Source organism: Diprion similis, chromosome 2 (genome assembly GCF_021155765.1).
Source record: "Diprion similis isolate iyDipSimi1 chromosome 2, iyDipSimi1.1, whole genome shotgun sequence".
Taxonomy (NCBI): Eukaryota; Metazoa; Arthropoda; class Insecta; order Hymenoptera; family Diprionidae; genus Diprion; species Diprion similis.
The window spans coordinates 15044018-15057436 of NC_060106.1; the positions used below are offsets into that span (position 1 = coordinate 15044018).

The following is a 13419-nucleotide window of genomic DNA, read 5'->3' on the forward strand; positions in this document are numbered from 1 at the left end:
ATAATAAATTAGTCCTATGAGGTATACATGATAAGTTTAGATAATTAGCAAGAAATTTCTTACCTACTTTTTAAATTATCAAACTTCCATTTGTGGCCTTGAGCTATACTCGTGCAGATGATCTTCTAGGGTAGCATTGAACTCTCATTAAATACGCGTAAAAAAAACGGTGTTCAATTTTTTAGAGCCAGTTCATTTCTTCAATTTAAATATTCATTTGCACCATGTTCAAACAGATTAGCGACCTGAATATTGGGTAAAAGGTGCGAAATGTAAAATCTATTACTAATGCGTCTATAAGGTGTTTCGAAAACTGTATAAGGTTTTGCATCAACGAGCTCTATTCATACCTTGGCAGATAATCACCGGATCGAGTCAAGATTCTAAACATACCGCGAACTGAGTTACAGCCAAACATCATGGTCAAAAGATCGACAAGACGGCATTGTGTTTACCGCGCAATTTCAAAACTGAAACTGGTAACGAATCCCAGTTGCGGTATCATTCCAGTGGGTCAAGCAAGTGTTTAACACGACGGTGGCGCAGACGTAATGAATTAGCGCGTGTAATAATTACGATGTATGTGAATTGTGTGAAATAGTTCTGAGTCGAAACGTTTGAATTCATTAGATGGTTTTCAGGCTTGTTGCCAATTGCATAATGCAAGTTTGTAAGCAAACAAATACACTCGTTTAGCACGTCACTTTCACCGTATGTATGATCTACCTATAGATGTTTACATACATGCCGTAACGAAATGCGAAAAGTCGAGTTTACTGACTGTTCAAACGGTGCCAAAGGGTACTCGGATAAATTGGTTTCCGACGCCTGGTAAAGACAAAAATTTAAATAATACAATTATAATAAATGTATTTACCTGTCAGTAATAATAGCAGTATCGAGTTCAATGAAACGAAACATTGACAGGGGAAAGGACATCAAACAACGTTCTAACGCCGATCATTATGGAAGAATAATTCTCGAGCTCATATCCTATTAATTTGCAATTCTCTTTACACGTTTGTGTCGTAATGACTATACATATAGCGACACAAACGTTACAGAGAATTGAATTCACTTACTCGCGAGTTTTACTATAGAAAATATAGACTACCTGGATTTTGATTTTGAATTTTCCGCTGATACCGTATTTTACGTTGTTAGCCAGCTAAATAGCACAGTTGAGAGTTAAAAGTTAAATGTCACAACTATTATTTTTTAATTATAGTTTCGAAATGAAGAGAAACGAAAGTTCAACTTTTGATTGCCCAGTGTTCATGCATTGTAAATTCACAACATTAACCATACCCACATTGATGATTGTTCGATCCTAACGAATCCTAACGAAAATTGGCAAACAGATGATTACATTATTGCGTCAGCTATAATCAATTTATGAATTTCTTCTGCCTTGAGATAATTAATAAACACAATATCGAAGAGTACAGTAATTAGAAGTACTACAAAAGTGAAAAATACATTCGTCAAATCCGACAGTGGATCCAAACAGCGAGTAATTCTTCGGCCATTAGCACACCTTAGAGTTACGCTTACCCAACAACGAAGTAACACGTATAATAAGCAAAGTAATAAATTCGTTATTTATCTTGCAGTGATAAATCTCTGAACAACTCAGAGCCATGTGTATTTCGCGTGTGAAGTGCGCAGTTGATCAGCTCCAGTCCGGTATACCTACCACGACCTACGATCAGAGCTCACCTTTTCAGGTCAAGTCTTCATAGCGGTATGTTGCAGCCGCAATCTACGATGCTCCCACAAGCCGTGTACTCAGTCTGCAAAGTGATTTGAAACGATGGAATAATTAGCTCTCACAAGCACGGTAAGAACAATCAATGTTTTGTGAGCATTTCGATGACTGATCAAACGAAACCACAAGTCCTACCACAAAAACGTGGGTGTGACTTTGCTGCCCGGTGAAGTGAATTTCACAAACGGCGTATTTATATTCCGTTGCATTGGGTAATCGTTCGGTAGGAATGTCATGAAAATAACATCAGCCGTCTCGACGATATCTGTGTAATCAAACGTTCGTATGGGTGCACCTTAGGGAATATCTTGAGAAGCCGCAAAAAAAAATTTAAAAAAAAAAACTATTAGGAAGTATAGAAAGGTACACATGCCGCATAGCTCACCTTGGCAAAAGTATTTGACGAACAAGCACCTTCTACCGAAGACATATAGAGAAAATAAAGGTTTTGACGATGTAAGTCATCTGGGAGAAGGCCAGTACGAACAAATCTGGTCAACTGCTAGACATGTTGAAACTATATAGTATTGATTAATTACATGGATCTTTAATGCCGGTTCCAGTACTAAGATATTATATTTAAATCCAGGACTATGAAATGCCAAGCCATTGATGTTGCAATGTAGAAAATGGGGTACCGTGTTTGTTCGTTGGAAAACAAGAGAAATAGCCAATAAAATAACTCGAATTACAAATCTCTGTATTTATTATGCAACCATTTCAATAAATTTTATAGGTCACCAGATAATTTTTGTTTTGAGTTGAAATGAAAAGAAAGAAATCGGCTTCCGGAGGACACCGACTATTTATAAATTCATGCATTCATCGATGATCGGATGCATCTCCAGAACATCGTGTTTAATCGCAGAACCGTAGTTTTGCATGGAAATGTCATGAGCTAATTATCACAGGTTGTGACTAGTCCGCGACCTTCGCGAAACGATATAAGATAAATAAAAAAAATTTCCCAGTGATACAGCGGATGAAATAATCGATCATGAATCGGAATGCACGCTAAAAGATATGATAAAACAGTTTTTTTACACAATATTTTGCATTTTACGGGTCTATGTCACATTGCTCGTTGCATAGGTATGAGAAATGGTTGCGATAAACCGACTGCCAGAATTACATCTCGTAAAGTTAACAATGTCAATTGCTCTTTCAAGGTTTCCACGCGCAATTCTCAAACCCTGACAACTACTGAAAGTAAATAGCGAAATGTCCTTTACAGTGATGATATGTATTGAGTATATAATTGTAGGTATCTTATGATATTATAGTTAGAGCCAAAGCCAGCCAAAAAATGTTTCAGGCTCTCGGTCTGTTGATTTATCAAAACGGAATAGCAAACACGGTTCGAATTCAAGGACTATCGATCCTGTAATTGGATCCACACGGCCAACAGAGAAAGGAATGCACACTATTCCTTCGTGCCAACTGTAAACCTTAATCGTCTATCCTTGAGAATACAAGAACGATTTTACTCACACCTACAATCGAGATGATCGGGCAGTGCTCAATGCATTTGGCACGAATTTTTTTCTTTTTGATCGGCTCACTGCCAAGAGAAAAAAGTGCGTTTGCTTTTGTCATCGCACTTGGACGGTGGCTCACAGAAATTGCTGTATTCTTCATTGGATATGTCAAGAATACGTGAACGGTAAATGAAGACTGCATAACACATAAGTCTAAAAATAATATTCCCGCAGTAGAATCGATAAATAAACGCTACCGATTCTCGCAAAGTGCGTATACCGACAAACAAGTGTCTGAACCCGTAGCGCAAAATTTGCGATAAGCTTATGAGACGGCATTTATCTTCCTACGGTCATCACCGTGAGAAATTTAACAGCACGCGAATATTACATGAGGATTGGAATGAATATTACAGCAGCTGATTAATACCGTGCTAATAAAGCGATTACCGGCACGCTCGAAGCGCACGCAAGTCAAACGCCTGAAATGATCTCTGCGATAATTTCGACACGGGGGTTAACGACAAAGTGAAGTCCTGACATTTGCACCTCTGAAGTGCGCGTCGTGCAATTATACATATTCGACACCAATAGCAATGATCCTTCGTCAATTTTGCCATTAACCATTGGGACCCTCAGGCCAATATACAACGCGACTTCCATTCGTTCATTGTAATAATTCCCATGTACAATCCATCATCGGGCCCAAGAAGATCATCGTGGGTGCAAGGATCCGTTCAACGTATGGAGCTGTGCCGCAGCCGATGGTCCTATCAGCATTTTAACTTCTTCGCCTGCAACTCTCTCGGTGCATGGATCGAGGGGCCTTCTTGTTGCAGCATCCACGAACGCCGGGGAGTCTGGCCTCCTCTACCGTAGGATGAATCTGCTGTTGGTCCATGTCCATCTCACACTCTGACCCCCTTCTCCCTGTCTAATTCGTCCCTTCCATTTACTCGCCGATTGGGTGAATCCTATAAATGCCTGACGATGTCGCATGAGAAGAAGTTTTAGCGCGGGGCAACTGGTCCCGCGATACGTCTTGTGTTTAAACCGATCTCCGTTAATAGTGCGGCGAAAAACGATGGTAAGTTGAGTGCACAAGTGCGTATTTTACTGCGTGTGTGCGTGCGTGTCGATCGATTCTGGAGGTGTTGTTCTCTTGCGATGCCGAATATGCGACGACAGGTGCAGCAGGATTCGTCCTTCATTCATAATTCGGGCATTTCGGTGATGCATTCGTGCGTGTTTTTGCACCAACACATTCGTTTATATGGCGAGGACATCTCTCTGCGATGATCTTTGATCGCAAAAATTTATGTCACGTTATGTTGTCATTTAAATACGTATCAACGGTTTCAGTGGTAAGGATTGCTCGAAGCAATCTCTTTGATATATAAGATGTCTTCCGAGGTACTGTTCATTCATTCGTTTCTAATTGACAATACACTTTCACTTAACACTAATCTTTCCGAACTATCGACATACGTCAACACCTTACCGTCGTGGGAAAATTATAAGTTCAGTATGTATCATCGTTAGCTCATCACGATACTCCGAAGGCGCTAAAAGCATCTCATTATTCACGCGTAACTTTTCTCGTGAAGGTCCAATTAATACGAAATTTCTTTACACGAATGTCATTTCACAATTAGAGATTCATTTTATGATTCAAGTGAACGTTAGATTGGAGTTTGCACACTCCGAGGCCACTACGTAGATCTCGTATATGGACTTCACCCTCATCTTCATTTCGCGAATTACTATCAAGTGTCGAAATCCATTCAGAACTCAATGTGCTCAAGTGAAGAATCACTTGAAAAATACGCGTTTCAAAATTCAATATCACGGTGCAAATCGTGAAGATATTGTGTCACGGACATTTGGTTATTTCCATTTCCTAGAATAGCATGTTATTGAGAAATGTAACCGAGTGATTCGATCACTCTCCAGCGGTTGAGCGTTGGTTGAAAAGTGAAACTGTACATCCTGGTGACCTGAAAACTGCAATGTAAAATGATTATTACAAAGTGATTGACGGGTCGTGAACCTCAGTAAATAACGTGCAAGAGTACTATAGGCGTAAATGACATCATGCATTACAGAGTTTTTCCTTCATATTCAGCGGGGGTCTTTCACACTCTGTCTTCTCGAGGTGCGGCCCCTTTTCTAATCATAAAACGCGGATGCTCGCTCGGCACCTTTTGCAACGGGTCAGCAAATCTCTCGGTACTTGAATATGTTTGAAGAAGCGGCACATCGGCTGCTCCAAGCCGAAGCTTCTTATCCTAGGCACGACGTCACCTGAACCTTTGCGCAATCGTAACATTCTACACGTTCTACACGTACCTCTAACACCGCGAAGAAACCTGTTTAAGAGTTGAGACGTCTTGTCGACGAGAAGATACAGAGAGTCTCCAGATTACACCCACCATCAGGATTTCTCGATCATATCTGGCAACATGCTCAACGGTGCCGTAATACCAAATTTTTGCGAGTTAAGCAACGTTTTACGCCCATAACGGAATCTTCCATACGTGAATTTTTTCCTTGTCTATATAAAAGTAAATTCTTGGAAATTTTACTTAGTGTTTGAATTTGTTGTACAAAACACATAAATTAGAAATCACGAATTTACATTTGCGCTTCAGGCGGTAGTAGCGCAGTTCAACAGAACTCATTGCAAATTTGATACTGCTTGATAGGAGAGACTTACGGAATATTTACATTGATTTGCCTTTGATGAGATCCACCCTCGTTGTCGTACAGACGGATTCAGCAACGGAAAAAATCTCAAAGCTACGTAACTGCGGTGTTCACAATTATCATCACTTTATTATTATGTTTTACTTATTATTATAACTTGGCATTCCGAAACTGGAACCAAGATAAAAAAAATTCCATCTTTTTTTTATCCGGTGGGACGGGTAGGCGACGAGCTCGTCGAAGAGCGGTTTCTCATGTGCCAAATCAAGTGTGCTCACACACAAGGTCGTGATAGAATCGTAAAACCACAGGATAATGTGAGCCTAAAGATTATAGTTAAACAGCTTTCGATTTCTTTGGAAGCAAGTTTCGGCTCCTCTAAATTATTCAGAGCTGTTTCGAGTTAAGGTTCTTCGTCGATTATTCTCTTGCCAATGGTCCTAGACGGGTTCGTGCAAATATCGCTAAATACATGAACGATGTATTCCAAAGTCATGCGATACTTCATCATCGGAAAAATTGAGCATCGTTGAATCGAAGGATGATGTCACGTTTCTGCAATATACGACGAGCCAGATTCCAAGTCCACGTCCTTGGGGCGCTTTCACTCGGTGCAATTAAGGAGAACAATAAATATTGGCATTTCTGAAAAAATTTAAATGACAAGAAGCCAAGCACGAGAAAAATTTATCCTTCATCTCTTCCGTTCTCGACCGCGTTTGGTAACGCAGTTTCAGTTTAAAACCGATAAGAATCAGCGGTTGGCAAATTTCGCCAATTAGCTTTTTTCTCCATCAATTTCAATACGCAGTGCGACCCATAATAAACGACCTGACACGTAAACTACACACAAAGCTGAAGCTCAAATTGGTCGAGTAATCCTCAATCGATATACGTCCTTTCGAAATCGTGATAAATACTGCCGCAGCATCTCGGTTCCTCTTGCTCGACGATTAACCGACCAAAACTCGCAGTGTCCGCAATTTGTCTTACGTAAGGTTTCCCGTTTGTGGTTCGAAAACTTTTACCTTCAGCAAAACTGTTGTAACTGCAATCTACAGCTGATTATTTACATACGGAAATTCTCTGCCAAGGAAGTGTTAATTGAATACAATATCAGGCTGCTTAAGGAGTTATTATATGCAAGGAACATCGCAATCACCATAATTTTTACATTGTTGTTGCCGCCTGCGGCCAATGCTGCGTAAGAGTCGCGTTACATGAAGCGAAAAAGTGCGAATTGTGTTCTACAACGAAGTACTCACGGTAGTTTGGTTTGTTCGATAACACGAGATAATATGCCGGCTCACTTGTTGCGCGAGAAGGATGCAGGCATGTATGAATAACCGCTTGAAACTTGTACGTTACACTCGTTGGAAGAAAGAAACGCTGTTTCATCATGGAGAACTTTCTTGTACCGCTTGGAGGCAATTGTTAACCAGTTTTTCCAACTGCATTTGGAATAATTTTGCATCACTGTTTCGATAATCAAGCAAATAGTTAGCAAATAGTGAAAAAATTTTTTTTCTCTTAATCACTCTAGCACTGAAGGAGCAAAAAAACAAATCCACAGATTCGCACAAAACGAAGGTTGAAAAGGCGTCGGACGCGTCATTTAATACCTCTTACCCGAGAACGCGATCCGCTTGTTAATGAAAGAAATTCACGACCCGTTTACCCGAATTACAAGGATCTCATCAAAAGTTTCCTGGCCAACTCGTCTCGTTCAGGAGAATACAATTTCCCCAAAACGATTGCCAAACAGGCTCCTCAGCGTCGTAATCGAATGAATGATTACAGCCTGGCATAAGAATTCGAGCTGCAACACCTTTCTCCCTATCTCATATATATATATAATGTCTGCACGTTTCCAGCCGTTGTATCGTCACGGCGCCGCGCCGTCGTCGTTAAGAAAAGCTCGAAAGACAAAGTATAAAATAATAACGTAATTGTGCTATTTACGTTATTATCATATCACGAATTGCTTTACGATATATCTAGAATCCGAAGGCCACCATCTTAGTCCTTAAACGGTCCTACAGAGTGAAAACAAATCAGACTACACATGTATTCTCGTCCTAAAACGGTCCTGATTCTCACGACGGCGGTAAATCTCGAGAGTTGCATTGTGCAAGAGTAGAATTGACACCTTGGTTTACAACCGCATTTAGCGTTAGTTGAGACAGGCTCCAAGTTAACAACCACACAGTGATATTGACTTCATACTATCAGCCGAGCGTCGTCGCTTTCTCTCGCACAGATGCAAATGCGACATCATGTGCGGGAGCCGGTCGGAAAATAATTGGGCAACGTTGCATGATCGCACGTGTATTATCGCAAAATATATGCATAGTTCTTCGTATTCTTGCGCGATGTAACGTGAAAATTATTGCAATGCTCCGCGGTATTTTATGTTATGACTGTATTAATTGTGGTGCTGGAATTACGTTGACGTAATGGGTATGCGCACCCGTTCACTGTTCGTAATCGCGACTTCCATGGCTACACCACCTGATCCAGACACATTCTCATTTTGTCAATAATACTTATCCTCCGACACAGCTGTGACAGCAGTACTCCCTGGATCATTGAGAGGTGAGATTAGCCAAATTAATAGGTTCATTAATTTCGATGTAGGAAGTTATGCTATATGCCAAGCCGAGTGGCCGTAGTAACGCACAAAAATTATTGCCTCATGTAGTAAATAACATTTTTATTATCCGGCATCCAAAGGTCTTGTGTAAGAACTCGACCTATCAATAGCCAAGTTTATTCCATCGAAATTCCAAAATAATAATTTCAGTCATTTATCCCATACTTCGAGCCAGAATTGCCGAGTCTGTCGTTCATTTTTCATACTTTGTGTAGTGAAAAAACAAAAAGAATTGAAACTATTTCAATATACCTCTGGATACGTGACTAATTACATCCCGAAATATGTACCATGTATACCTCGTATCAGGCATCCGATTTCATCGTAACCGATGAAGCATAACGCAATTGGTAATAAGCAGTAGAATTACTCACAATTTTTCACCAGATCGCAAGAGTTATGAATCACAGGCCGATTTAATTCGCTATTGCTAACGAATATATATGTACAATATAGTGTTTATTTACTCACATTGTTAACTAAATCTTGAAGTTGTGCAATCACATCAGAAGCATTTAAACTGTTATTCAAGTCGCAATACTGATCAGCGAATAATGTTAATCGTTAAATTCAAGGTCGTCCCGAAACTATAAATGTTATATGCATAACGATGTCTCGTTCTGCCATGGGCAATTTACAGCATTGACGAATCATACACTTTCACGTAGTTGAACGTGACATAATGATAATAACGCAAGCGGTACCACCATAGGCCCTAACCTTTCACATGACCATCGGTTACCTTCTTATTATTGCCAGTATCTTTCATATGAATTAAATCTAAATGTCAGTGAACGTTATTCCGAGTCAGAACTAACATCTCTGTGCGATCCCTCACATAACCGAATCATCGCTTTATTCTCTGAAGCTCCAGAATTCGATGGCTCACTAAAAAAAAAAAATTAACCACAGGCATAAATTGTTTATCCTGATTCTGGGTGAATATTTTCAGTGAAGAACACTTTATAGTCAGAAGCGGATCCGTGATGGTAAATGATATTCCACCGTGACGTAAGCTGGTATGATTATGGGTGAGGCGTGAGATTATCCCACGGGATAGCGATGAGAGTTACGTGGGGTTACACACGTTGAATTTCTCGAGAATAATTCCTGCGATCAAATGCCCTGCTTTCTTAACTCAGACAATAATACAATTTTATTTTAAAGTATTTCACATGCTACTGAATAGCAGTGTACATTGTATAATATTCAGTTCAGAAACGAATTATTTAGCGTTGATCAATACCGAGTCATTTCTTTGCTTGTTATAGTGGAAGCTTCTGTGGACCGCCACGCTTGTGGCGGCCCTCTCAACGTGCCATGGGCACGAGAGAAGCAAAAGGGCAATATACGGTTATGCACAGCCTCAAGAAACGTTCGAAGGCTATGATTATTCCCCGCCGAAGAACCCACTCGTTCTTCCAACCAGGTTAGTTGCAATTATACATGAAATATTAACCTCAGCCAAGTCTATTTCCGGTTTACATACACTCTGCTGTTTTTTGTCTCGTCTTCATATGTGGTCATTAAATTTTCAGTAACGAGCAAGTCACTGAAAAACCTGGAATACCTGAATACAACTATCCAACACCGATAAATCAAATCACGCTACCAACGAGGCCACCCCCACCACCGCCAACACCGTCACCGAGGCCACCGCAACCTCCGGTTCAAACAAGACCACCACCCCCGCCACCACCTCCACCAACACCATCGCCAAGGCCACCACGACCACCGGTTCAGACGAGACCACCACCAACATCTCAAGTGACTGGATACGACTATCCAAAACCAGAAAAACCGTTTCCACCACCACAAAGACCCACGCCACCACCGGTGATCCAGACGAGGCCAACGCCTCCACCTGTGATTCAAACGAGGCCCCCACCGCCACCACAGAGACCAGAATATAATTACCCTCAACCAAATAACCCATTCCCGTTGCCAGTAAGACCAACATCACCACCTGTAATTCAAACACGACCACCACCGGTAATCCAGACAAGGCCAACGCCTCCGCCTGTAATTCAAACACGGCCACCACCACCTCGAGTACAGACTAGACCACCACCAATAAAAATACAATCAACCCCACAACCGATATCTGAAGTAACTGGATACAGCTATCCAAAACCGGAAATACCATTTCCACCACCACAAAGACCAACGCCACCACCGGTGATCCAGACGAGGCCAACACCTCCACCTGTGATTCAAACGAGGCCTCCACCGCCACCACAGAGACCAGAATATAATTACCCTCAACCAAATAACCCATTCCCGTTGCCAGTAAGACCAACATCACCACCTGTAATTCAAACACGGCCACCACCGCCTCCAGTACAGACCAGACCACCACCGGTGATCCAGACGAGGCCACCACCTCCACCTGTGATTCAAACGAGGCCTCCACCACCTCAGAGACCAGAATACGAATACCCTCGACCAAATAACCCACTCCCGTTACCAGCAAGACCAACATCACCACCTGTAATTCAAACACGGCCACCACCACCTCCGATACAGACCAGACCACCACCAATAAAAATACAATCAACTTCACCACCGACATCTGGAGTAACTGGATACAACTATCCAAAACCGGAACAACCATTTCCGCTACCAGAGAGGCCAACGCCAGTACCGGTAATCCAAACAAGACCTCCTCCAAGGCCATCAACAGAAAAACCTGGGTACAGCTATCCAACTCCACAGGAGCCATTCTCTTTTCCGAGCACAACCAGTAGGCCATACACTTATCAAACTCTAAGCACAACTAGTAGGCCATACACTTATCAAACTCCAAGCACAACTAGTAGGCCATACACTTATCAAACTCCAAGCACAACTAGTAGGCCATACACTTATCAAACTCCAAGCACAACTAGTAGGCCATACACTTATCAAACTCCAAGCACAACTAGTAGGCCATACACTTATCAAACTCCAAGCACAACTAGTAGGCCATACACTTATCAAACTCCAAGCACAACTAGTAGGCCATACACTTATCAAACTCCGAGCACAACCAGTAGGCCATACACTTATCAAACTCCAAGCACAACTAGTAGGCCATATACTTATCAAACTCCAAGCACAACTAGTAGGCCATACACTTATCAAACTCCAAGCACAACTAGTAGGCCATACACTTATCAAACTCCGAGCACAACCAGTAGGCCATACACTTATCAAACTCCAAGCACAACTAGTAGGCCATACACTTATCAAACTCCGAGCACAACCAGTAGGCCATACACTTATCAAACTCCAAGCACAACTAGTAGGCCATACACTTATCAAACTCCAAGCACAACTAGTAGGCCATACACTTATCAAACTCCAAGCACAACTAGTAGGCCATATACTTATCAAACTCCAAGCACAACTAGTAGGCCATACACTTATCAAACTCCGAGCACAACCAGTAGGCCATACACTTATCAAACTCCAAGCACAACTAGTAGGCCATACACTTATCAAACTCCAAGCACAACTAGTAGGCCATATACTTATCAAACTCCAAGCACAACTAGTAGGCCATACACTTATCAAACTCCGAGCACAACCAGTAGGCCATACACTTATCAAACTCCAAGCACAACTAGTAGGCCATACACTTATCAAACTCCGAGCACAACCAGTAGGCCATACACTTATCAAACTCCAAGCACAACTAGTAGGCCATATACTTATCAAACTCCGAGCACAACTATTAGACCATACACTTATCAAACTCCGAGTACAACCAGTAAGCCATTTACATATCAGCCGTCAAGTACACCAGCACCATTCCAAGGATCCACTTATCTGCCTCCACTGGACACAACAAAGCCGCAACCGAAGCCATACCAGCCTCCGACCCCATCTCTACCACCATTCCGGCCTTCGTACCAACCGCCAACACGACCACCCTATCAACCACCAACACCACCACCTTACCAACCACCAACACCAACACGACCACCTTACCAACCACCGACACAAACACCAACACGACCACCCTATCAACCACCAACACCACCACCTTACCAACCACCAACCCCGACAAGACCCCCATATCAGCCGTCAACCTCAAGGCCATCTCCTTATCTACCTCCGAATCCACCTCCGACGCCGTCACAACCTCCCTACCAGCCTCCAACGCCAACACAACCGCCTTACAAACCTCCAACTCCCACACGACCTCCCTATCAACCTCCAACGCCAACACGACCACCTTACCAACCCCCAACTCCGACCAGGCCTCCATATGTGCCTCCTTATCAGCCACCGACCCCGAACAAACCACCAACTCCCCAACAACCTGTTACAAGACCTCCACCATATTTACCTCCGTCCTCTGAAAGACCTGCTTACACAAGAATCGATGTCCCGCCAAATCCTACTGTACTTTACAGCATTACACCTAGCACTACTAGCCCACGACCTGTGACAGGCAGTCCATATTCACCACCGACAATCCCTACACCCACATCGCCGAAAAATGATGGATATCACTACGCGATTCCTGACATACCATTCGATTACTAAAATTCGGAATTCAAGTAAGTTAGTACTATTGTTCGTATTGCAGTAGTTCGATACCATAATAAAAATTCGTTTATATAAACGGACGATACTTGTTTTTTAAGAAAACTATAGGAAAGTAATTGCTGTCGTCAAATGTATTCTCTAACAAGACAAACTCTTTTTATACCTTTATGTGCAATGTATGTTATTACGAAATGAATAAAACACATATCGTTAGTAACTTTTATATTCAGATATATATTAAGAAAATGATCTTATTTCAGTTTGTATTCCTCCTGAAA

At 41.8% G+C, this 13419-nt stretch overlaps 1 protein-coding gene across 11 annotated transcripts; it reads left to right on the forward strand.

Annotated features, from left to right (window-relative positions):
- The first annotated feature begins 4248 nt into the window (after positions 1-4248).
- LOC124415921 (extensin-2) lies at positions 4249-13358 on the forward strand. Of its 11 annotated transcripts, XM_046896658.1 has the most exons (10): positions 4249-4333; positions 9877-10034; positions 10144-10279; positions 10349-10444; positions 10601-10681; positions 10817-11147; positions 11253-12293; positions 12366-12496; positions 12545-12724; positions 12785-13358. In XM_046896658.1, the coding sequence occupies exons 1-10, from the start codon at positions 4331-4333 to the stop codon at positions 13136-13138; spliced, it is 2511 nt and encodes an 836-aa protein (XP_046752614.1). In that variant the 5' UTR covers positions 4249-4330; the 3' UTR covers positions 13139-13358. The 11 variants fall into 11 exon arrangements, with proteins under 11 accessions (XP_046752614.1, XP_046752610.1, XP_046752607.1 ...); XM_046896654.1 differs by having other exon boundaries at positions 11253-12507; positions 12592-12724; XM_046896651.1 differs by having other exon boundaries at positions 11253-12496.
- Positions 13359-13419: the final 61 nt, after the last annotated feature.

Excerpts from the sequence above, each read along its gene's own strand:
- LOC124415921 (XM_046896651.1), top strand. Across the intron at positions 10,280-10,348 it reads CACCGCAACCTCCGGTTCAA|ACGAGACCACCACCAACATC; the intron begins ACAAGACCACCA and ends CCACCGGTTCAG. Across the intron at positions 10,682-10,816 it reads AGACTAGACCACCACCAATA|ATTCAAACGAGGCCTCCACC; the intron begins AAAATACAATCA and ends CCTCCACCTGTG.